Below are 25,560 nucleotides of genomic sequence, written 5' to 3'. Positions count from 1 at the left end.
TAAAAACATACCAGCGAAGTTAAATTATACAAAGGTAGCAGAACTTCTCCACAATTTCTAGATCCTCGTCCTCATCAAGTTTATTTCAATTCAGTTTTGATTCATTATGTGTAAAAAATAACACGTTCGAGTCATAAGTCCTTTAATGTAATATGGTTTATTAAGTCCACAATTTGAGTTGTTAGTTGGAGTCATTTGATTGCAAAATGCTTTAAATGATTAGTAATACATTTCCTTACGAATGTACCAAACAGTATACGATTGAAATCGTTCAAATGTAGGTCGGTCTCCAGTTGGAATCGAACCCGCAGGCCGTATCGGAATCGGAATCACCCATCGATTCACCGTCGGGATTTTCCGACAGCGTACCGACCGGTGCCCGTACCTGGCTCGGTGTGGTCGGCATACTCTGACTAAAGTGCTCACTGTTAGGATCGTACTCGATGTCCCGCTTCTGACGTCGCTTCTTCACCGGTCCATACTTCGGTGGTGGCATGGCCGAATCTTCCTTCTGTGAAATATGCACAATTGGGGCCAAGAAAATTGTTAGCAAACATCATGTGCGTTATGGATTTTAGGTTTGGCTCTTTTGCACCCCTTACCGGTATGTTATCGGCCGAGCCCCAGGTTTTGTGCAGTTTGTCGATGAAAAGCGTATCCGGTGGGGCGCTGGATCTAATCGCTGTCGACGGCATACGCGTTTGGTGGGTGCCCACTCCCAGAAAGTTGCTGAACGCTTCGGTGGTTTTCTTCACCCGCACGTTCAGGGAACCAATCCTCAGGAAGCCGGAGTCTTTTTCTACGCGGTACGGAAGTTAGTACACGATGGCAGCAAATGGGATGAAGTTGTGACAGAGTTGTTCTTACCTGAATGCTTTTTCCGTGCCTTGATTTCTGCATGGCGAAAAAAAGATAATTAGTATGGCGAAGGAACAACGAGGATAGAGTTTTTGCTGCTCAGCAGAGGATTAGTAGAACTTATTAAGCGTTAAACGGGAACATGCAGAAGTGGTTCAACACACTTTTATAACATAAGTTTCCTGCAAGACGCTGCACATTTGAAGCAAGTGGGAGATAGATAATTAAGAAAGCAATCGCTACACTAACAAGCGTACCCGCACCCTTAAAGTAGTACTAAAAAGATAGCATTAGAGAGTAGAAAAAGAAATAAAAGTTTATAAATAGGCAAAAGGACGTGGACAAACTTGTGTTGACTAATTACACATAAAGTGTGATATTGTTATGCGGATACTCACTTACATTTATTGCCGTCACATAATTAAATTTCGATTTAGTAAATTGGAAAAACGATGAAGTGTTTAGCTAAAGGTAGCTCTTATCGGAAGGGCTTTATCGCAACTGTTGTACAATAATCGAAAAATATTGTGAAGTTAATCTACTATCAATCACCATAAGTTCCTGGTTTCGGAAGTTGTTGTTGAAGAATTATGGAGGTTTTGGACTATTTCTTTTTTGGAGAATAAACGGGTATGGCTTATATGATATTTTAAGCTACATTCGACCATTAAAAAATGAATTTATCTCAAAAGATTTATGATTTTCAAATTTGTAAAAGATTCATCACGATTCAAGATTATCTAAAGATTGACATTGAATCTATGCATGGTCAGTTAATCGGAGTCTTGACCATATATTGTGAGTTCATCGTATATCTTGAAGGGCTCGTAGCGAATCATGCACTATCTTTCCATAAACAACAGAGCCAAAAACATCTTGGATTATTCCAATCTTGAATCCTTGATGATGTATGATTCGTCCTAATAGAAGTTTAGAGTCATTCAGAGTTGAAGCTAGACGACTCATATAGATTCACACAATACTCGGCATTACTTCATGAGACTACATCCAATATGTCAGCTGGATTTCTGGGCAAATAGGCAAACATATAGCATTAGTTTGAATGAGGATGAAGTGATGAAAATTGTCACTAAACCTTCCATAATGTATTGTAAATTCAGAGCATATTGTGACACTATGTCACATTGAACATCAGGTGAAACAATTCAATATGTCATATTATGACTCTTCGTCTAAGTGTCTAAAGTTCGCAAGTGAATTCTATTAGTAACGCTTTGCTGTTCGCTAAACTAAAGCTGATACTCTTGCCAAATGATTGGCTAAATTATATCCCGGAGACACTAATACAACTTGTTTAAGGTTAGTAATCATTCGTCCCTTAACTCACTCCCTTATTGGATGCCGATTTTCCTTCACAGTTCCGAACTTCCCATTGTCGATTGAATCGTAACGCTATAATTGGCTCTAGCACGTGTCCGCTATCGGAACGGTTAACTTCCACCCTATTTGCTATAAGATTAGACGAAGCAGCATGTGGCAGATTAATGATCATTCGGTGCACTACACTTCACGCATCAGCCCCGTAGAGAAATTCTCTCGGGAATTCCTGTTTGCCTCCGGGGCAGAGCAGCCGTACTACTGGCGATGATGAGGATGTGTAACGATGGAATGCAAATGCTTTCAGTGCATCCATACCTTCTCAGGTGAACATTTCATACGTTTCGGTTGTTAAAGATATCCATAAAGCTCTTATCCGCTTAGATAAGCATATTAATTCCCACCACGGCCAACATCGGCAGAGTGCAACGGAGAGGTGGTCTGGGCGCAACAATAGAGATCAGCTCGCGAGCCAGCGAAACAGGGGTGCGGATTAAATGCTTCACGATCGCCACCACTCGCGATATTATATACGCACCAAGCAAACCAACCAACCAACCAACCAGTCAGCGTTACAATCACCGAGAAATAGAGGCCGGTGGAAAGGAACAACGGCAAAAAAATCCTCCCTCTCCACACAGCGATTGGGTACGTGTGCGAATCAGTGTGCAGATATTATCCGAGCTTTAATCTACTTATTAATAACCCCCTCCATAGCTATCATTACTACCAAACCGGCCGCATAAGTAAGAGCGAGTGGGGCAGGCACGCGTGGAACCATTAAGATGGCCGCCTTTAAAAGCTTCACACTGGCCGAGGATTACAATGTCGACATAGGGAGGTGGCGGGGGGCTTAGCGAGATCGAATTAAAGCCTTTTTTTCGTACTCTCCTCCACCACACGAAGCAATGTCAATCTGAAATGCAATAATTAAAAAAAAAACGGCTTCACCGGTTGGAGGAAAGCTTTTTGTGAGAGGCGTGTGGTTTTTTTTTGTTGTTGCGTGGATTAGCTGTTCTGTTTTTTTTGTTGTTTGTTTGTTGGCTAGTGTTGTTTCAATTTCAAGCGTACACACTGGCATCGCCATTCTTCACACACACCCGTGTTTCGATTTTGTTTTTGAATGTGTGTTTTTTTGTTGTTGTTGTGTTTGCTTTGTTTTGTGTGTGTTTTTGTAAACGACTACAAATGTTACAATTTGTCCAACATTCAAGATGCCTTAATCGCCACCGTGTGTACCGGGCGGCGATATTACCAGAGGATGAAGGGGAGAATAAGAAAAGGGCAAGTGGTTTCAGGTATTTGTTGGGGGTTTTTTATGGTTTGGGCCAAAATTCGCCCCAATTGTGTATGAAAACTTCGATAAATCGTGTGGTGGAGTGAAGAGTTGAAATTTCACTGCCGTACGAATTGAAATGTTCATCGAAAGGTTATAGGAAATTAAAGCATTAGAGCATTAGAAAGAAGGAAATTTTTGAGAAAGATATTCGGACATCAATCTCAATTTTGGTAAATCATGCATTGGGGCCTTAAGAGTCCACACAGATGATTCTTTGTTGTATACCAAGCACAACAAATGGATTATCGAATGATGTTAAGAGGAGTCTCCTCTAGTTTTGGACATATTCCATTCCAAACACTATAGGAGTTTTGGACGACCTCATGATTGCGATCTCTACATCAACTGCGAGTAGATCAGGTGTGCATTCGGTTTCCAACTCAGGTTTTTCTGACGCCTGAATAAACATTTGGAAGACATCGCTGAGTGTATCTGAGTATATCATCAAGGCTTGGCCTACTTTAGCCCAAAGTAAGAAGAGCATACAGATGAGCCTAACTATCTTGAAAAGGAATTCTGTAGATTATACGTCTTTTAAATCTTAACCGGTATCAGTGATTAATCCATTGAGGTGCATCCCGAAATGCTTTCTGATAACTACCTCTTCTCTTTCTCTATTCTCTCTTATAAGAATATCTTACAACTGGAATTCAACACGGGAGATGTAAAATTCGTTTAAGAAATAATAAATATAAAGCATTCAAAAGATAAAGGATTACTGACAAACTCCTGTTTCTAGAGCTATCTCCGGATTTAATTAAGTCGTTAGTACCAAGAGACAAAGGTCAAAGGGTTGTAGCATTGTAACATAAAAAGCAGCACAAGCTTCAATTATCATATAATTATATTTATAGTACTACGATCGATTATACAGCGATCGATACAGCTACGCCACGGGAACATGGTTTTACACTCGCGAAACAAATGTATAATTGTACAGGCATCGACATGCAGTTCGGTACACCAATTGCATTAAGAGTGCTTCGCTACGATGCATTTTCCGAGCTGGCCGTTGCAAATGTGTAAGTTGTCATAACTTTGCACACGCATCTAATCAACACGTGTCACTAGTGTCGCTGGTTAATAATGCCGCAACACTGGAGTGGTTGGATGTGTGTCATCGGTCGATTGTTTTCATCTCGCCCTTCATCCAATCCCGGGGAAACTTACTGTTCGCCCGAGATCGAACATCATCTTGGCGCACCGTATCCGTTTGTTGACGTGTCCCTTCACCACGTCGACATCGTTTAGCCGTCGATCAGCGACGGTGTGTATCGCCGCAGCATCGCACGACTTGATGTAAAGTGGCGTTAAGATGACATTCACCATTTACCCACTCTGCTCCGTACCTGCTGCTGGTTCCTGGTTCCTCAACCAACCACCGATACGGCCGGTAGACACCAGATAGGCGCAGCATAAATAGAGATATGGTTTGGTTTTACATTAATTTCTGCACGTGCCCATTACCTGGGTAAGTGTAATCGGCATTCGAATCGATCATTTGCAGAAATTACAGCGTGAACCGTGGCCACGATCGTGCCAACGATAAGGAAGGCAGGGCGTCCGAGTGCCGCTGATATGCTCCACACATCCAATTGACCATAAAATTACCGTTTCGCCGGACTGTTTGCGGACTAGAGAGTGTTGGTTGGGTTTTGAGATTGTTTTGTATCTTTCTGTAGCTGTTGATTTTTTTGTTGCTGCCGTTGTCTCTGCCTCACGGACTATCGCTTGCCAGCAGGGAAGCTTTCGGAAAGAATTTACCGGTCGCCGGAGAGGCGTGTAGCGCGAAGCACCGGGATAGTGGGGGGGTAAAAAACAAACGAAGAAACATAACTAGGAATTAAGACATACCCTTCGTCTTGCACATTGCCATCCCTGCCGCCCATATGCGTGGCTAAATGTGTGCTGGTTAAGTGTTTTTGCGTCGTCAACATGAACTTTGCTGTTCGAAGTATGCACACACGAATGCATTTCTGGCTGCCGCAACATACACACACACACACGCCCCCAGACGGAGGGCGCAAAAAAGTTTAAACGGACCGGAAAAGCATTAATTGCATATGCAAGCGATCCACCAAAGCTGGTAGGGGAAAGAACCGTAGGGAAAGAGCGAGGGACAGACAAAAAAAGATATGAAATGAGGAATACCGAGGCTTCTTGGGGCGTAATTGGGCTTGGAGTACCCTGTGCACGGTTCGAACATCATCCAAAATGCACGGTGGAGTCACTCACTATCCCTGCAGGACATATTTACATACTCGTCGTTACGTCCCTGCCGTCTGGTTTACGCTCGTAAAACGAGCTGGTGTACTTGCTGTAAAACGCTGGTGTTCCTTGCTGTAAAATGGTTTCTCTTATTGCAAATTATTATTAACCGCCCGGTCTTAACGGTGCCCGTTGCAATTGGCTCGGCTTCTGGTGATAACGTTTCATACACAAAAAAGATAAGATACCGGTGCTGGCAGGAATGCAAATTGGAAGTGGGAACGTATGATCCATTTTGCACGCCTTTCGATGGCCTAACTACCGATTGCCGATGTGAAATCGGGGAGCAATTGCATTTCTCCGTTGGTTCTTTCCGGTTGCATCCATTAGGATCAGGTGACGATCACAGGAAGCGATGGTTCTTCGATACGATCGTTAATGTGTCATATGTCTGTGATGGTAAACAACAGCACGGCCACTATAGTGCCGGGTAAATTGATAATGGATATATTCCTATAAATTAAGCCTTGACACGCACCCAACACACCCGGACACCCTTCCCGTGGTTCTGCCCCTTCCATCATCCGAAGATCCAGCTGACGTCCCGCTGGTGAAGATGATCGATGGAAAAGATAGAAACGATCATGCACGCGTACGCGCGTACCGCTCGGTTGGAATGTCCAACCCGACTAACCTTCTTCCCGGTGTCACCAACTGTCAATCATTAAAACCGGGCGAGAGAAAGCCGCATGCTGCCGCATGGAGCAGCCGCGTGTGCTGTCCGTTGTTCCGGTTTTTGTTGTTCCGCGGCAAAAACTGATAAGCAAAACAACACCGGCCGCGCGAATTCGCGCCTTTAAGATTGTGTTTTTTTTATCCATCCCTCCAGTATGTTGTGCACGGCTATCAATTAGGACAGTTGGACGTCGAATGATCTTCCCCAGTGCAGAAGACACCTTTCGCGGGCAAGCTGGTGCTGGCTGAGTGATTACCCAGGGCCCGACATGTGGTATCATTGTTGCGGAACAAGGTGGCTCAGAATTTGAATACGTGACAAGCTGGTATGACACGCGCGAAGCGCGATAAAGTCACATCGTTCGGTAATTGGGCCTTCGGTAGCTGCCAGCCGGAACGAATGGGTTGTGCATGCCATGCGTTCACCTTTTTGGTGAAATATAGTCATCGGTGTTTATGTTCATCTGTTTCATGGTAAATTGCTAAATTTAATCATGCTTATGATGCGTGCTGTCAATGCTGGTACTGTGTGCAAGTGGCTTTGGTGCGTATGAGGATACAAAAACATATGACATGGTCAGTGTAGGATAGCGTGGAAGGTGCATAAAAGAGAGTAGCAGACCATTCCACAGCTGGATCTTCGGAATCAGGTGTACTCGTCTATACGTTGAGGATTTTTAGTGCCTTGCTAGAACGCATTCCTTTGTGGCAGTATTTCAAAGGTCCCACTGATGCAAGGTTCAAAACGTAAATTGAATTCGTTAAAGTCCTTGTTTCAGTTGAGGTCGTTGGGAGTTTTCGAATGTCTTGGAACAAACAGTACTCGTAAATAATCTGTAAGCAGCGAAACAGCGCTACTATCACTGGTTACTTTTTGCAGTCGGATTCATCAGATAAACACTCGTTGTCTTTAGTTAGTTGTTAACTTATGGAGACTTCCTTCCAGGAGCATGACTGTTAAATAGGCTCATCAAAGTACTCACATACCTCTGAGACATGGACCTTGTCTAAAACTGACGGAACCCTCTAAGCCGCGTTCGAGAGGAACATGCTCAGAAGGATCTTTGGCCCCGTATGTATGGAAGGACAATGGAGGAGCCGCTACAATGACGAGCTCTACGGGCTGTACGGCGAACTTACTGTCGTACAGCGGATTACACTCGCCAGGTACCGGTAGGCTGAGCACGTCATGAGAATAACACCGGACGACCCAGTCCGTAAAGTTCTTGTAGGTCGTCCACATGGACAGAGGAGTCATTGATGCGTTCGCCAGAAAGGCCAAAAAAATGGATTGGCAGACGAAGGCATTCGACCATGAGCATTTTAGAGGACTTCTGCAGCAGGCTAAGACCGAGAAGGGGTTGTAGAGGATAAGAAGAAGAAGATCTACCGTGCCCATGGAACTAGATGTGTTCTAGAGTCTCAAACTTTGCCCACAGCCAGGCACTAGTAGTTTTAAGCGAAGAAGGTTTTCAGGTTATAATATGAATAATATAATGTCTGTATCAATGTTTAATTTGGATTTTTGTTGTTGATCTTTCACAGAGGTGTTCATCTTTAACCTAAGATAGAGCCTCTTTGATCATTAATTCAATTTCTTTGATTATATTGTGATGTGTTATAGTTGATGATTAGAACTGAATAGAAATACTCCCGTGTTTGAGTAACAATTGTGACAATAAAACATTGAGAAAGAAATGTTTGAAATTTAGTCACCGTAGGTAGTAAATAAGTGTTCAAAGTAGTGAACGTGACGATATTGGAACAAAAGGTAGAAACATAAGCACAACAAATCACTGTTTAATCCGGTGCATTACAAGGAGTTAAAGGTAAAGCGTGCAACGTTAACTACCCTAAGCGGAGCATGAGCTTGTGTAAGCATGGTTGGAAAAAGTAGAAAAGTAAATTAAAAAATAAACACACGCACATCACGAAAACATAATATCAACTTTTGCCATTCGCACAACAGAGAAACAAAGGAAAACGAGTTACAAACACACACGGAGAGTGAAAAACATACAAATATCGACAGATCAACACTTGCCTCCAGGAGGACGATAGGGCGTGCCAGGTGGAGAAACCGCTGTTAACCGCCTGTAATCGCATGGCTTGAATTTCTTCGCGAAAATGCAAACGATTCGCACAGGACCGGTGTGTGACATCGACGAGGGTTGAGGTGAAGAAGAAGAAAAAGAAACACACACACATACATCGGTGGGGGTTTATGCGCGAGTTTGTAAGATTATAAGCATTATCCGCGTCCCAAACGGAGCGACCGCGGTTCGGTGAGCCATGGCAAATGCGGGAAGAAATTGTTTCCCGAAGACGAAGGCGATGGGGGAGGGAAAAGCCAATGCCAGTTCCGGAAGTGCCGCCGCGCATCCCGCGGATTACACACGCGTGGTTGTATGCGTGTACGGTAGCGTGTCGCGGACGAAAGCCGGTCGGTACGGTAGCAGGACGCGCCGTACAAAACCCGTACAAAACCCAGAACGTAATGATCGTTGCGCGAAACGTGGCACGAAAGGTGAGTGGCGTGTGTGTGTGTGTTTGTGGCGGTAGGGTTGGTAAGGTTGGCAAGATCGTTCCGTTGTTGGCGTAAGGTGATTAGAATGCAAATAAGAAAGAAAATAGAGAGGCGTATGAATTTTAATTAAACATTACTGGCGGGCCCCCTTCTGGGCACCGAACCGTCCGTTGCCGGCAGAGAACCTGAAAGGATTTAGATGTTGGATTTTTTGTTGTTTTTGGTTGGTTTGTTACTGATGTTGTTTCCCTCCCCCCCCCGGCGTAACGACCAATATCTGCGGGATTAGGTGTTGTAATGCAGATCAGGGGGGGTCATACATGCTGTTGGGGATTAAAATCAAGTAGTGGAAGTGTGCCGTAGCGTGAAAAATGAGTGTGTGAAATGGATGCAATAAGTTGCGAATGAGCACATCAAAGTGTAAAAAGGTGGAATCAGCATAAAGGTAAATTGTTTCAACCTGTTTGCGTAATAACAGCATTAAACATTTCGTTACTATCAACTTAAATCCTCCCCCCCCCCCATTAGGGGCACGAACCCCTTCCCCGTGGACAACAAACCTAACAACAAAATATTTAATCGAGTTAACAACTCGATTAAGTGGTTTTCCGAAATCGACCGTAAAAGGCTACTGAACTGCGTATAATAAAACGGTCCAATAATTGAGAGTAACGACGTGACGCAATGTGTACCGCTTTGCCGAACGATCCAGTCCAGTCCAGTCCAGTGGCGGTTCGAAACAAATTGCGAAACGAGGCCTCTTCGGTTGCATACACCGCAATGTACACTTTCGCTAAAAAGTAACGCACTGTCAAAAGCGAACAGCAACGATAAAGGGGTGGGGCAAGATGATGGACAAGATTGTACCGAAACGTTATCATCGCGATAGCAGCTGCTTAGTATGCATATTTTAAGTGCCCTTTTTCACCGGTCATTTCTTACCCTGGCCCTGTTCTGTTCGGGAAATATTCTTATCCCAAACAAGGAAGAAAAAAAAACACTACAAGGGGAAATTGTGGAAAATGACCACCAACTGAAAACCCTGCACCGAAGGAGGTGTTAAAAAAATGAATTTAAAACATTGCCTGTTTCGTTGTGCAGCCTTCGGCTAATGATTGCTCCCCCTTTTTCCCCCCCATAGCACACACGTACAGGAACGCTAGAATGCAATTAAAGTGCAGCCACAATATTGCGATGGAAGCCTACTATGAGTAGGTGTATTTTTTTTTTTGTAGTGTATTCCTGATCGCTAGCCTATTCGTTTTGCTGTTTTATGGAACGATTTTAATTAAAAAAAATTGATAAGACCCCTGTTTCTCGCGGGATGTGTGCATGCGTTACCGGCCATCATCATGCCCAAGACGCGTGAGTGCATGCGATGCATTGCGCGCGAAGTGCATTCTGACAAGTTACAGCCCGAGAACGAGAGCTCGGGATGGCTGTGGAGAGGTAAAGCGATCGTAATGCTAAAAACACGACAGCCAAGTAACAGCTGATCTCTTCTACAGAGGGAGAGAGAGATAGAGATATTAGGGATATTAAAGGGAAAGTTATACAATGAGGAGATTTAAGTATAAGAAAATGGAATGAATAAAGTAGTAGTAAAGTAAAAGCAAGTAAGTTTGAAGTAAAGCTTCAAATAACCGAATTAAATGAAAGTAAGGCATGCAAATAATACTTTATTTTTAGATAAATATAAAACAAAACAAACAAGAAGTAATAAACAGAGATAGGATGCAGCATGCAGCGAGATAGAATGTTTGTACCAGCACTCGGCGTTACCGAAAAGATATCCGCGAATAAAATGCATTAAAATACTAAATACAAATCAACCAGCCTAGGTCATATTTTGGGCACGAAAGATTTACAACAAAATGCCAAAACTCGATCGAAGGTTAGTTATGGAAGGTAGCATTCGGTTAAACGATGTTCGTCGCATTTCGCTTCTTCCGGAAGAAGCTCTGATTGCGCCGATTGCGACGTTCGAGCGTGCCCGTGGGCGGTGGGCTCGCAGTAGCGGAAGCGTTAGCAGCGTTACTGTTGGGTTTAGTTTGCGCGGGTGTACTACGGGCGTTACTGCCCGGACTGTTGTTATTGGTATCGGCGGTCCGGCCCGCCGGTGACCGCGGACCGGCCGGTGGGTGTGGGAAACTTTCTACAAAATTTCGCAGCGTCATTTGGTCGGTGGTTGCGGGCCGCTTGCGGCGCTTGCGGCGCATAAACGTACCACCGCGGGCCAGCGGTGACAGTGTCTTCGAGGGAAGGGTGAAGAATTTCTCATGCTTAGACGCTTTGCGTTCATACTCACTGCTGAATGTTGAGTCGGACACGCTGGTCATCTGTTTCTGGTACTCCAGCGGTTTCTTACCGCTCCAGTCGAGCAGGTCACGGTCGGCTTCTGCAGGGTGAAGAATAGCGATAAGAATCTTTTAGTATGGTGGGTTTTAGAAGTTTATGCAATAAAACAAGTACATGGTTGATCGGCAGTTCTGTACCTTTGAAAGGACACTTTTCAGTTAGGGTAACATCTCATAGGATAATCAGAATCTGAATACGGATTAATTAGAACAACAACCAACTAAACTAAAAGCTTAAGGTTTAGGTCCACGATATGTCCTAGCTACAATTATTATTTTTCAATCAGATGCTATACTAACTTAATATATCAAAGGTGCAGAATCGTTTATTACACACGAATGAGTATCAAAGAAAGTTAAATCTAATAAGGGTACTTGATCGCTTCAGTTTAAGTTTGACAAGATAAACATACACAAGGCACTTAACGTTACAGATATATTCAAACCAGCGAACTCCAATAATGCTGGCCAAAGTCTCACTCAGCACACCAACCATTCGACCACACATCGTCTACTGTGCTGCCACAAATCTGGACATAAACAGTTGAGTGTTTGAAATGAAAGCTGACAGATCCGTCTCCATTGGCACTAATTAATTCATCACCTAAGCCAAAAATAATTAACCACCACCGGCGGCCACAGCAACATTGTCCGAACCGGATCATCTCCGGTTTCTGCAGCTCGCTACTACGCTTGTGCCCAATCTCGGAAAACCGAAACGGCGAGATTTTTGGAAGATAATTTCAACCCAGTCCCACCCCGAGCTGCCCATTGCCTTCTGTGTTGCGGACGATAATATCTATTGATGATAAATTTGTGGCTCAACGCTTCATTAGAACGCGCCCGAATCGGCGACTGGGGGGACGAAATGTTTTGCGATGCCGCGACACCGACGCGAGATCTGTCACAAGCTGTCGAGGATCTGGTCGGTTCGGTTGGACCCATGTCCCAAGATCGGAGGGCAGCACACCGAAAGCACACGCGAACGAGATGAAGCACACGTTAGTCGAAGCGATTAGACACTTTTGCCGCGTGTGTGTGTGTTGTTTTGTTCTGCGGGGGGATTTTGTATGCTCTCGTTGTCATTCGCATCAGTCCGGCCGTCCGGTACGTTCTCGTTCGGTGGAGTTTTGAGCTAATGATGAAGGAAAGGCGTTTGGGTTGAAAATGCCTCCAACAAACCGAACGCGAAAGGAAATAGGATTGCCACGGCACTGTTGCCGGCCTCTTCAACCAAACAGCCAGTTTCAGAGCGCAATTTGTGGATGTCAAGGCGCGCGGTTTCGGCGTTATCGTCTGTCAATCAAAACTTATCGATCAATTTATTTTCCTTATCATCAGCGGTTAGGTAACCTTTTTTTTTACGTGAGCCGCGGTTCGTTTGCTCCTTTTTTACCATTCCTCCTAGTGTAATGTCGGCATCGGGGAGTGTGTGCACGGAATGGGTGCAGAAAGTTGAAGTTCTTCTGGCATGGGTGAGTGATGAAAAACGAGTGACAAATGACATGGGGAAGAAATTGGGTGCACGTCCACACGATTTGGTAGTTCGGGCTGTTTTGGTGTGGCCTTCTAAAGAGTGAAGAGTGGAGGGATGAAGGGCTTGCCACTCTTTGGTGCTTTCGCTCTTCATAAAAGCTAGAAAACGGATAGCCTTCGAGCCAAACCCCGACGTCGAGGAATCACCGACTGGATGTCCGTATTTTAAAGCTAACGATTTATTCCAACGAACAGATCACGATACATGATTCTACGCGTGTTCTACGCCATCAAACTCGTTCCTTTTCAGAAAGTGCTTGAAAAATTCACTTTCCTCATGGGATTCCCGCTAGAATGAATGATTTATTTTTACCGCATTGCCCCTGGTCGGCTACCGATCATCTATTTTTTCGCCGGAAACGATCGATGTCACGACGATCGGTTGTCGTATTAAATATTTGCCGAACCCATCCAAACCGTCCATTGATACAATGGATCATATCAATCGGGGAGCGTACCGATAGCTGTCTGGCGAAGGGACATTTTGACTGTGTTTACCCTGGCACAGTCAAATAAGAATGATTTATCGATCGTTCTCACTTGCTTACGCCGCTTCATCAATGCCGCGGTTGGTGAAAGGCGGCTTCTTTATGCCTTTCTCATTGATTTTTCTCAATGGAGTGGAAAGTGGATTGATTAAATCGTTCGAAAAAAGCCACATCAATGTCAACAAACGCGACCGAACGCTAATAAATGAGCTCTCAAAGATGTGTGCAGGTTGGATAAAAAGGTAGGAATAAAGAAACGTAATGTAAATCTTATGCATTAGGAAATTGGACTAATTTCGAGGAGCGATGAAAAAATCAAATGAAGTAAATTAAATGAAACACAATTTGTTTGAATTCTATGTTTGTAACCTTTCTAGAAATATGAATTGAATGCCCTGCCGGGACTCACACCAGTTGCTCGAAACCTTGGAAAAGGCAGATGAAACATTAAATGTCTTTTATTCTTTTTGGTTCTTCTTTTTGGGATCTTTGCGATAAACTGAACTTGTGTGATGGTCTCGAAGTTGTGAAGTAGATCTTCCGTTAGAGGTTAAGCTATACAATTGCTGTTGGCTTCATCTGAGGCTCATTTGGAGAGTTGGTAGTATTAGTAAAAAAGATCACATATGTACTCGTCCATTCGTTACTTTGTGATGAAAGTGGCAGTTTTGAGACTCTTGGTGCTCATATCCCCATTCTCCCGAAGATTACGGAAAGAGCTCTTGCTTTTTGCTGCTTTTTGGGACAATGTCTAAGTAGCATCGTCTCCTTGGTAAAGAGCTTGAAGAACCTTCCACAGGAAAAGAAGGTTACTTCATTCATGAAGATAACTACTTTATCTACGTCTATTTTGCCTAGCTACTGTTCCGACTGGCAGAACGATGAAGCCGCAATCCTAGCTTCTGCTGAACTTTAAGGTTATGTCGGCTATTAGGGGCTTGAACTAGACTACTGTTAGACACTGTGGCCTTTCACCCTGAGAAATAAACAATACTAAATCGTTAATTGTTAATCGTCTTCGTTTCTGGGTATCTTTCTGGTTGATCTTGTAGTAGCTATTACAGATTAACTGATAACATTATAAAATTGAATCTTCACAAAACGGGATATCTAGCTTTAACGGATTCAACCCTAGACGGCAGATCGCAAAAAAACATCGCTTAAAACCATAGACATAATTATGCAGAGAGTGCCCTTTCATACTTACTGTACACGTTGCACAGAAGCTCAAAAATGTCGTTCCGTCCGAACTGTGTGGCAATGTGAAGAGCCGTGTAACCCTGCGAAATGAAGTAAAACCGTAAAGGAAATTAGAATTAGAGCGATATAATTAGAGTTAAATTGATCTTGCACCGTGCCAATCCTGCCATCCCCGGCGCACGGGTAATTGATTTGTTACACAGTCCCGGGAAAGGAAAGCATGAAACCTCAGCAGCACAATACGAAGCTCGTGGAACAATTCTGATCCGTTGTCACGGAGGGGGGGCACGGGAATTGAGCGACACTTTAAAGATGAAGTTTTGAAGAGTTGGAATTAACAACCGTAGCGCGGATGTCAACTGGGCAAGCGACGGGATTCGGGACGAAGGGTTAAGCAGAGTTGTGCGAGGCTGGGAGCTGTTTTGGGAACTTTGACTGACAGATGACAAAAGTTGCTCGGATAAATTTCACAGCCCTGCCCAATTTATGCTGCCGTTTCGAAAGAAGAGCAAAACCCGAAAAAAGCGTAATTATTATTCCAACACACACCGGGAAAGCAGCCCTCTTGGGGGGGGACTGCAACGAGTTCCAAAAAGAAGCGCAGGAAAACAACAAGCTCGGGACGAGCAAAAAGTAAATGTGTATGCATGAAAACATGCAACACTCGATGGAATTCCGGTTATCCCGCATACTGGCATAAAAGCGAATGCACACCGTCCAGTGCGCGGGGCCAGAAAACATACTACTAGCCCGTGCCCTTGTTTCTATCGTCCTGCAAGGCTACGTTGTTGGATTCTGCACCAGACACAGGCAGTTAACAGGGAAAACTTTCACGTGAATTACCACGGTTCAATCGATCGCAGAAGTAGTAATAATAAAATAAAGTTAAAAAATCGTCAGCATGGTCAGGGAGAAAAAAAAACTTCAATACACTATCATATTAAGGCACCAGGTTTCGTTCGTTTCGCATCCGCTGTAAACATCAACATATGCATCAAATGTTTATAATGTTGTCACGTATCCTTTGATAAGCGGAACTGATCGCTTTCTTCTTGCCTTTTTTGTTGTTGTCTGGCCCTCCGATAGCGCCCTCCTGCTCTGGAACTACTCAATTTTACTGCGCCGGGTTTTATATTTCTGCCCAAATTGTCCCTCTAACCCTTCCCGGGTTGCCATCGTGCGTGTGTGCTTGTCCTTTTCGCGTTTCGCGCTTCCTGTCAGTTTGTTGCTGCTGTTGTTATTATTTTATTCCACTTTAATGCGAGCCGTGTCGGTATTTTCTCACCCAGGACGGTATCCGCTTTTGGGGTGACGGCTGGATGACCGAAGATTGGTTGCTGTTGTAGCACGACGAAATTAAAAACTTTAAAACGGTACGAGCGAGCAAGAAAAAAGGGGTTCGCCTAGGTCTCCCGTGTGCGCAACGGAAGGGTGTGGTGAACGCTGTCCTTGTTCCAATCAACGTGGAGCTGTGAATTGAAACATTTCGGAAACACATTTTCGCATAGCCAACGGTAGCAAAAGGGAGCGTGGCGTGCAGGGTAGCACATATGATGTACGGTAGATATGGATTTGTAGATTTCCTTTAAATTCGTTTCGTTGTGACAACGACCACGGTATGGGTTTTGCGTGCCCGGGTGTTCATGTGTTACGATTTATTGAACTAATGTCGGGAAAGGATGCGTACGGTACATTGGATCCATATTCAATAAGACGCATTATGGTGGCGGTAATACGGTGTGAAAACATATTGGCAATTTATTTCTTTTCAGCTTTTGTAACTTTAATCTTTTCCTCAAGTTGATGTAAAAGCATGAAGAATCGGTTTTAGATATGTAAGAGGTAACCGATTGTCCAGTGACTCGGCGTTTGGGATAAAACACTGCAGCTGAAGAAAGAGAAAGGGCTTTGACCCCCAAATGGGAGGTAATAAAGCTAAGAAGAAGAAGATATGTAGACTACTTCAAAGCAAATAGACAACCTATTTTAGAAACTATCCGAACATAAAAATCCCAACAATTTTGAAGTACACATGACGATGGGATGGGAAGTGCTTTTCTCTACTCTGAATAAGCAAGACGTCCTAGCGACAACATTGTCCCCAGACCTGAGGACAATCGAATGAAAAATGATACATCTAACATTGTACAGCAATTAGCGGCAATGTCTTCGGTTGAAATTATAATGAAATCTTAAATTTCAAATCGATTGCCGGGTCTCCGGTCATGTCCACATGTTTGCCAACAGCGGTGGTACAGCTTGCACTTTCGGACGCACGGACAAGATTGCGGAAAGCCGATACCATATACATAATACACCGGTTTACGTGTCGAAGCAATCGGTCCCCAATCCGTTCTCAGGCTCCGGTGCCCTCACGGATGTTTCAATCGTCTCGCCACGGGTTCTGTGTCCGACGAAGAAATCTCATGTCTTGGTAAGCTCCACATACAATTCCAAGACCCCGGGACTAGGCAGATCTTGGCTATCATTAAAAGATGAGGATGCTTTTTGCTGTTCGGTAAATGATGCCCTTTCACAACCCACGCAATTGCTCTTTGACTCGCTGGAACAGTACCAATCGTCGCCGACTGAAGAGACCATGCTCCTTCCAAGACTATCGGCACCAAAGCCACCGATTCCTCCCCCATCGGAAACAGACGGGGGAAGTGATAGGTTCGGTGTTCCCGTGTATCGAGGATAGATTTATCTAAACAGATTCTTCATCAACCGTTTCGTCACAAACTGCATCGAACCGCAACGTGGCGCTTCCGCTTCCACTGTGTCGGCACGTTTCGAACGCTCGTCTCAAAACATAAATAAATAAACTTCAACATCAATTGAATCGCTTTCGGAATGTTTCCTTCCGATTGCGGGACCGCCTCGATGACCGCCACGCCACCTCCGCATGTGAAGACATGCCGTACAGGACTTTCTCTCACTCGTATGTGTCGGACCGTTTTCATCAGTTCAGTCATGTTTACGAGCGCCCGCGTAAACAACCCACATTCTTCCCCGTCGCCTCACCGGAGTTGTTCCTCGTTGGCCTTTTTTGATTTGACCCAACACTTTCACCTAAGCTACACCGTGCCCACACCTTATGTCATACACCTTCACACGGCACCGAATCATGGCGCAGCACATGAAGCGTGCGGATAGAGCGATCCTGGCGTACACCTCTACCCCACAGGACGCCCCGGAGGAACGGCTTCCAAACTTCGGCAAATGGCAAAACACAGCCAGCGTCAGTCCGTCATGATGGTTGTTCTTGTTGGTTGTTGGCAAACAAATTCATCTAACCGTAGATTTACATGAGAGTATTCCATTCCCGGGGTTTCCTTTTTAACCCACCCATCACCTTCGTTCTGAATGCCGTGTCGCCTTTCGTTTATAATAAATGAAATATTTTACGTACGTATGTATCACCCACAACACTATTTGCATTGTAGTGTGTTGGGCATGGAGCGGCAGGACGATCTGTATCCTGCGTTGACAAAACCTGGCAAATGAAAATTTCCAATCAAAAAGCTTCACTTTTGCAACGTCAGTGCCTTTGATGGGTGTGCTTGGTCGTAAAACAGGTTACTACACCACCATATTGGCCGGTGGAAAGCTTCGGTCGGTTCGATTTGCGTGGAAGCGTGTGTATGTTTACCTTTACTTGATGCTTCGAAACAGATTGGTTTACTCAGCAAACAACACCAGCCAACGCCAGAGAGCAAACGTTCAATTTATAGAGTGTCGTACAGTACAATGTTTAATAAAATTGTCTCCTTGCATGGGCATCGTCGTCGCACCGATATTTGACCGACAGTTGAACGCTGAATGCATACCAGTTGAAACAGCGATTGCAATCGAGAAAGTCTAAAACAAGTCCAATAAAAGAAATTGATTAGCTAACACATCAAAATATGTTAATAAAAATGAAACCGTACATCCACAAGTCTTTGGACTCGTTTGATTAGAACAAACTGCATATTCGAAACACTCTTCATGGTCGGCATTTTTTTTACTATAAAACCCTAAAAATTTCATAAAACCTAACCTTCTTGCATCAGTCAGTTGACAAAACTAATTGAAAAACCAGCATACCAGTATTGCCCGTTCGGCATTCCTCGGCAGGATGCTGTTACGTTTATTGATCATCGACCAAACGGGCGAGCTCGCCCCGGTATCGCTTACTTTGGGCACCGTTTTGGTGCAAGAGACCGGTGGAAAGTGAAAAACGCGAATTGTTTGCCATTTCCAACCCACGAGTTTTTTTTTTGTATCCCCCTTTTGCACACTCCCCCGTTTGCTTGCTTGTTTTGTTCGTGTGTGGCAATCTTGTAAAATGTAAACCAACAATGAACTACAGCAGCAGGGTTACACACACACGTCCGTTTGTTATGAGATCGCGAAAAAAGAATCGTGCACACGTTACAGTTATGAAACTTTGTGGTAGGTAAAATAGTATGGCCGTCAACGCGTTTTTTTGGTTCCTGTTCAGCTACCACTGGACTTGGCAAGGACTCGCCTCAGACGCTGTACAGACAGACGAGTGCGCCACCTAGTAGTCATGCAGTTTACCAATCGGGGGCGGTTTTAAAAGAGAGATAAAATGAAATTGTCCTTCGGGATGGGCAGCCAGTGGGCGAATTATGTACCACTGCTCAACTCTTCCACGATCACTTGCCACATTTTGCATGTTTATATTTATTTCTTTCTCCCCTCTATTGGACACACGATCGTTTCTTTTCTTTTTGGCTTCTTCAGTGGTTGTCAAATTGTGCGAAAAAGTACAAACAGCAGCGAGGTTGGAAGGAAGTCAACTTTCCTCCAACAAGACGTGATCGTTGCTACGCCCGGCTGTAAAAAAAAGCTCCCATCGCTATCAGATAGATATTGGAATTATTTGGTCACGACTTTACCACCGACCACCGAAGCGGTTCAGTCGGCAACGTCGAGTCCAGAGGGAATCTGCCCCCAAAACTGGACAACGGTGCTCGGGGTGGGATATGCGGGTATCTGAAATTGAGATTCTACTGCATGCTAACTGGATATAATTAAACAATTTTATTCAACAAATTAGTTTTTAATTCCGTCTGTCCTCTGCGGGGAGAAGTGTAAGCTTCTAGCGTACGGGTAAGTTGTACCATTGAAAGAAAGTAATATTATGCGAACGAATTCAGCAACAGGGCGGTCATACGGTACACGGTCGGTTCGATCGGTTTGCGGACGGACAAAACATAAGCTCATAAACAATAGTTTTACATGCCCCATCGGCCCTTCGCTGGTTCGCGCGTTCACCGGTTGTTCGGTTAAACGGTTTTCCATGCATACACGCAAAATGCATATTCGAAGGTCACGCGGTTTGCATTTTCCCGCGCAGAAAGCAAAGAATGCTAGCCGGGTTGAACCTATCCAGCTGATCTTGCGGACCGTAGAAGGTAGAATGAAGCGCAACACCGTGGGCCCACTGTGCGCTGTACAGAGCATAAGCATAAACTGTCCCTTGTGTGTCCCCTCTTTTGTCTGTGCGTCCGTTTGGAGACGTTTGGTGGTAATCGTTTTCTAGCGCCAATAGCTAGTTTTGCTGGCAAAATATTAGTGTAATATCATGTCGAGTGTACACTCCACCAGGTGCCCCGGAACTCGCTGTACGCCTCCCATCCTCCTCCCAATGGACAGTGAGTGAGAGCAATAAAAAATTATTAATATGCATGCATAATTTTTCACTGCCATTCAAATTAGTCGCACATAAACAATTAAGGTAAGGTGAGTGCATGGATGTGTGTATGCGTTTGTTGACGGCCGTTTGCCAGTGGCACATACTGGTAGGCTTTGTACACATCGTACGCACCAGCAGGGCTCACTAACTTGGTGGTACCATCTGTGTGGAAGTGCTTCCCCGTGTGCCTGGCCCGGTGCATTTTGTCATGTACCACACGGGGCCATCGTAAAGATGGTGAAGATGGTCGATGGGACGGACGGAGCAAACAATAGCGCAAAAAAAAAGAAACTCCATTATTTAGCGCGAAACATTATGTGTGTGAACCAGTACAAACTGATTGCACTGCTCAGTTATGACAAGACAAACGAGCGGTTCACTAACCTATGCTCTAGTGCAGCAAAGTTATGCTTTTAATGCTAGTAGGGGTAAATATTTTCTTTAACACTTGAAGTAAATGTTATGAGATGAAACAATCTGCGACACCAGAAGCTCAATCCAACAAACCCATAAATGACACAAGAAGTACGAGCAGGTTGGTAATAGTGTGCTGTTGTGGCATCAAAATCGATCCGTTCCGTTTAAGTCATCAACCAAATCACCAAGACATTTGTGACCATAGCCCAGATTATTGCAACTCCCTCAGGAAAGAACATTTTCCTTTTTGCTGAATGTTAACCAAAACCAGGATTTTTTCGGCAACAAGGTGTGAGAACCTTCAATGATTATCGCCTTGGTAAAAGACGTAAAGTACTCGGATCATATATCAATGTGTTCAAACGCAGTTGCCTGACTAGTTCGGTGTTGGCAATTCCAAATTAGCTGATAATTTTACCAAAATTGCTGTTCTCCAATAGGTAGATACCAAATTTTGGAGAATGGTTGGTTTTATCACGAAGTGGCAGTGAAAAATTCGTATTTGCATCCGTTTAATCAGGTTCTTCGTAACAGCTTGGCCAAAGCACGATAAATACGGCTATGCGGAAGCTCTCTTTCGCTGCGTTGTTTAAATTTATCATTCTTGGTTACGATCGTCACAGGACAGTTAAAAAGATCTAGCCCACCAACGGACATAACAAGCTCCGAACCGCCATATGAAGGAAACACAAACACCCCAAGCTCGTGAAGGGGTTTTATCATTAAGCTTCGTCGTAGGGATATAAATAATCCCGACTGTTTGCCCTTACAAACGGTAGGCGGATTGATGAATGAAGCTTTGATTTCCTGGCGCAGCAATCCAGCGTCCCACCGAACCAGTTCATCAAGCATTCTCGTTATCGTACGCAAAGGATCTTCTCCACCGGTCCGCATATCAAATGTTTATGATTTGACAAGAGAATAAAAAAAGCCCCAAAAATCAACACAGCGACAGCGGCGGCCTTTTTGGTGTTGCGCTTATCTTGCGCTCCCTCACCTCACGACAAACACACGCGTCCTTCTTTCCAACCGAACATTATCTATGAAGGGACGCACCTTAAACGATAGGAAAAAGAAACCTGCTCTATTTAATGCGATCGTTTTTTTATCGATGCCTTTTCTCGTTGGTTTGTTTGTTTCCTGCGCGTGGTTTTGTTTGTTCTTTTGCCCGCTAGAAAGCGATACATTTGTGGGGGTTTGTGCGTTCGACTAATTAAAGCAAATGTCTTTTATACAGTTCTGTTAATGAAATTATAAAAACTAATTAGCGCTCCTGCACGAGGTGTAGAAGGTGCTTCGCTCGATGGTAGGAGTGTCGGGTTGGTTTAACAGTGGCTTCCAAACTTTCATACTTCTTGGGACAGATGTCCGAAGAAAATAATAATAAAAAAACCTTTCTTCCGCGATAGGGCGTTAGCTGGTGTTCTTTTCACCTTCAGTCCATCCCAACTCACGGACGATACTTTCCAACTTCATCAAACAAAATGCCACTGTAAAACACAGTCATTCGACATGTAAAAACCGATGCCTCTCCCCGATATTCGCCGTCCATCGACGACGGATAGCAAATTAAGCCGGCTAGCTCTACCGCATTTTACTTCTTGTTTAATGGTTAGGCTTCTGGCAAATGGAGGACAAACAAGAGCCACCCAAAAGCTGTTTGAAAGCTGAGCATAACATAATTGCTCGTTGCCTCTTGATCACGGAGGTTAGATTATCACGTCCGCGCACCGGAGCCGACCACTGGCAATAAAATTTAAATATTGCTGATGAATGTGCTCCCGCCGCTTATCTCGTTAGGCTACTCCTGCAACAATTTTCGGCTGGTCACTTACCCCGTTCTGATGGAGTTCGATCGTTGGTCGAGCGGTCGTCGATGGCGTCAGGACATAAAACGAAAGGAAAAAGGTAGTAGAACATTAGAAAATACATGCGCTACATGCAAGTTACAAGCTACTGTACTACGCACGACATACCGTTCTGGCGTTGACATCGGCTTTCAGTTTACCGGCCACTAGTTTGACCACGTCCTCGTTACCGTGCTTGGCCGCCCAGTGCAGTGCCGTCTGTACGATTGAAGAAACAAGAGCAAAAAAAAATGTAAATATAAATATGCTAAAGTTACAATATGGGGAAAAAATCGATTAAAACAATGTTCCGCCATGCTGATAAGATTTAATTCAACGATAATAGCAAGTAGAGTGGGTATTTCATTTCAATTTAGATACGATCTGGGAACCAACCATAGAGCGTTGCGATTTCATCATCGCTGATAGCTGCATCACGCTCACAAGATAAACGCCCATACATCGCGTTCACGCTTGCCATGTTGATGATGGGTAAATGTGTAACAGTTCCGATAGCGACGGTACGCTGCTTCTGGGTCATTAAAATGTATAAGATCTTCGGTTGGCCTGCTGAAATTATCCTGCACCACATGCGTGCGAGTGTGGCGGCACGACGTCTTTCGTGATGATGATGTTTGCGGCCATGGCGACCGTTCTTCCAAACCCGTGCGAGATTATAAATTCGTATTATTTACCAAACACACCAATTATGGTTACACTTGTTTGTACGCCCGGAAACACATGTACTGCGTAAACGGTTAGCCTAAAATGCCGCCGTGCCGGTGAATCCGGTCGTGAGCAAGTGCCGTGTGGCAAATTTTTCAGAATTATGCTTATGCACCTCTTTGCTAAATCCTTCCGACTGGACGAAATGTTCCGCACCGTTCCGGGTTTTATCAGATATCAATCAAAAGTTTTGAGCACATGTTGTACAACCACTATTAGCGAATGTTAGCGTGCCGGTACGTCATAAATCCTTCACACCGAATCACCCTAAAATCGGTTGGCTAAACTAGAGCACTTTGCTTCAGCAAGAAATAACCTCTTCCTGAGTACTTTGCGGTGGGGAAGTATCAGTAGACTGGCAGAAGAGGCACTGCCGACCACAACACAACGAACCCAAAACCTGATCACACGATCTTGTTATCGACAGGTGAATCAACAGATGGTTGTTCACTTCAAAATTTCTAAACTCACTTCCCGTCATATCTAACCGAGCCGGCAGCGATCGCGCAGCGGATGTATCCGGCGGATCGACCCGGACCGATGGCGGTTCGCAGATGCAACACCACGGCGACGGCATGGGCGGCATAAATTATCGACATTAGCGGATAAATTGTGCGCCAAAAAAAGAAAAAAAGTGGTCCATTCCAAACAGCTATTACACACCTCACAGCTCGTAAATAGCCGTTGGCGTACCCGGTTTGCGGTAGCATAATTTAGTTTATCTTTTCGCAAACCTCACAGCTGCTGGCAGCTAGGTGGTGGGCCATGCAGGCACAGTGTTTGTGTGCCATAAAGTGATAATTTATCATACGCAGCTCACTTTACGCTCCTTCATTGGGTGAGATTTTAAATGATATTTCACAAATGTTGCATTCGCACTGTTAAAATGTGAAGCAAGAAATGTTTTAGCAAACCAAGTTTAGTTCTGTCTTGAGGTTCGATTATAGCTTAAGTGAGAAAGGACAAAATCTTAAGACGGTCAAACATTCGAGCATATTATGCATAGCTGTGAATTATAAATATGTTGTTAAAAAATGGAAAATTTCGTTTTTACTCCCTGTAAGGTAATTTCTTGAAGAGTTTTCATGATCTTCATGATTCAACTATTCAAACTACTTTTGGAGCAAAAAAAACAAATATGATGATTAGCTAGTAGCGCTTTAGACTCTGCAAGTTTAAACATATACAATAAAATTAGATGAAGGTATCGTAATTAGAATTAGATGTGCATTCACTACCTTTGAGCTGCTAGACGTGATGTTAAGTCACTTAAATAATTACCCATAACGGATTGTTGTTTAAGATGCTACTAGCGTAATTCGTGCCATGCCATCGCATCGCTTGGAGCACGATTATCCTTTTCTTATTTTCACCACGTCTTTTGACGTTACGGATGGTACCAGCTAGACGCTCACGATGCTCCAAACCTCACGAAATTGAACCATTGCATTACGTGACAAACGTGCGAAGGTCGTGAACTAAGGGAAGTTAAATTCTACCCCTTTTGACCGTTTGATTGCTATGGAGATACTGATTTTTGTTCTAAGCATACGACCAATTCGACACTAATTATAATCCACACCATATTTTCCAAGAGTTTGATGCATTGGTGTATCATATTTTGAAACACAGCACAAATTAATTCAAATGAATCGTTACTCGCCGCTTTCTTTCAGAAAACGGACGGACGCGGTTCCAATCAAATACCATATTTAAACGAAATTTCATTAGGTAATCTAGAATCACGGAATTAAGCGAAATTAGAATGTCATGCCAGCACAGCGGAGCAATTCCCTTTTCTGGTGCACCAATTTACAGCGTCGTTGGAGGCTAAAGCCTTTTATTTACGTTTTTGGTTCTGCTTTCAAGCAAAGTACGAATTGGACCGGAGAACCACCGCGAAACGGGCTCGGCGTCGTCACCAGCAAGCTAACAACAATAATGACGGCAATTATGGGACGCGATAAAAATCACTTCCAGGGCAACATATAAAATGTTAAATAGCTTCGCTTTGCGTGCTATCCTTCGCGATCATACACGGCAAACTGAAACGAAGTGAGGCTTCTGCATACGAAACATGGTTTACTTTTTCGCAACGAAATGCTCCAGTCTGCTGCTGCTACTCCACACTGCCACACGATGGTACTCTGGTTGGCTCGATGTCTCTTTGCCTCGTGGGGGCAAGGCAAATGAGAGCCGTGGGGGTAAGCAAATGCCACCGGTAGACATATAAAAAGCGTGACCACGTGAATCCACGCACCAGCGAGAGGATTTGGG

The 25,560-nt window shown here is 44.1% G+C and overlaps 1 protein-coding gene across 1 annotated transcript in view; it reads right to left on the bottom strand.

The window, feature by feature from the left end:
- Positions 1 to 271: 271 nt before the first annotated feature.
- Positions 272 to 25,560, bottom strand: part of LOC128713861 (ankyrin repeat domain-containing protein SOWAHB) — a 91,067-nt gene continuing 65,778 nt past the window's right edge. The window contains exons 7-13 of the mRNA XM_053808731.1: positions 22,687 to 22,776; positions 22,546 to 22,551; positions 14,594 to 14,666; positions 11,314 to 11,403; positions 868 to 894; positions 603 to 799; positions 272 to 511 (exon numbers count right to left, since the gene is read on the bottom strand). Coding sequence (XP_053664706.1) covers positions 272 to 511; positions 603 to 799; positions 868 to 894; positions 11,314 to 11,403; positions 14,594 to 14,666; positions 22,546 to 22,551; positions 22,687 to 22,776 — 723 coding nt within the window. The remainder of the gene's footprint in view (positions 512 to 602; positions 800 to 867; positions 895 to 11,313; positions 11,404 to 14,593; positions 14,667 to 22,545; positions 22,552 to 22,686; positions 22,777 to 25,560) is intronic.

This window comes from Anopheles marshallii, chromosome 3 (assembly GCF_943734725.1).
Source record: "Anopheles marshallii chromosome 3, idAnoMarsDA_429_01, whole genome shotgun sequence".
NCBI classification, from domain to species: Eukaryota; Metazoa; Arthropoda; class Insecta; order Diptera; family Culicidae; genus Anopheles; species Anopheles marshallii.
The sequence above is the reverse complement of the archived record's forward strand: the minus strand, read 5'-3'. Positions and strand labels throughout refer to the sequence as shown.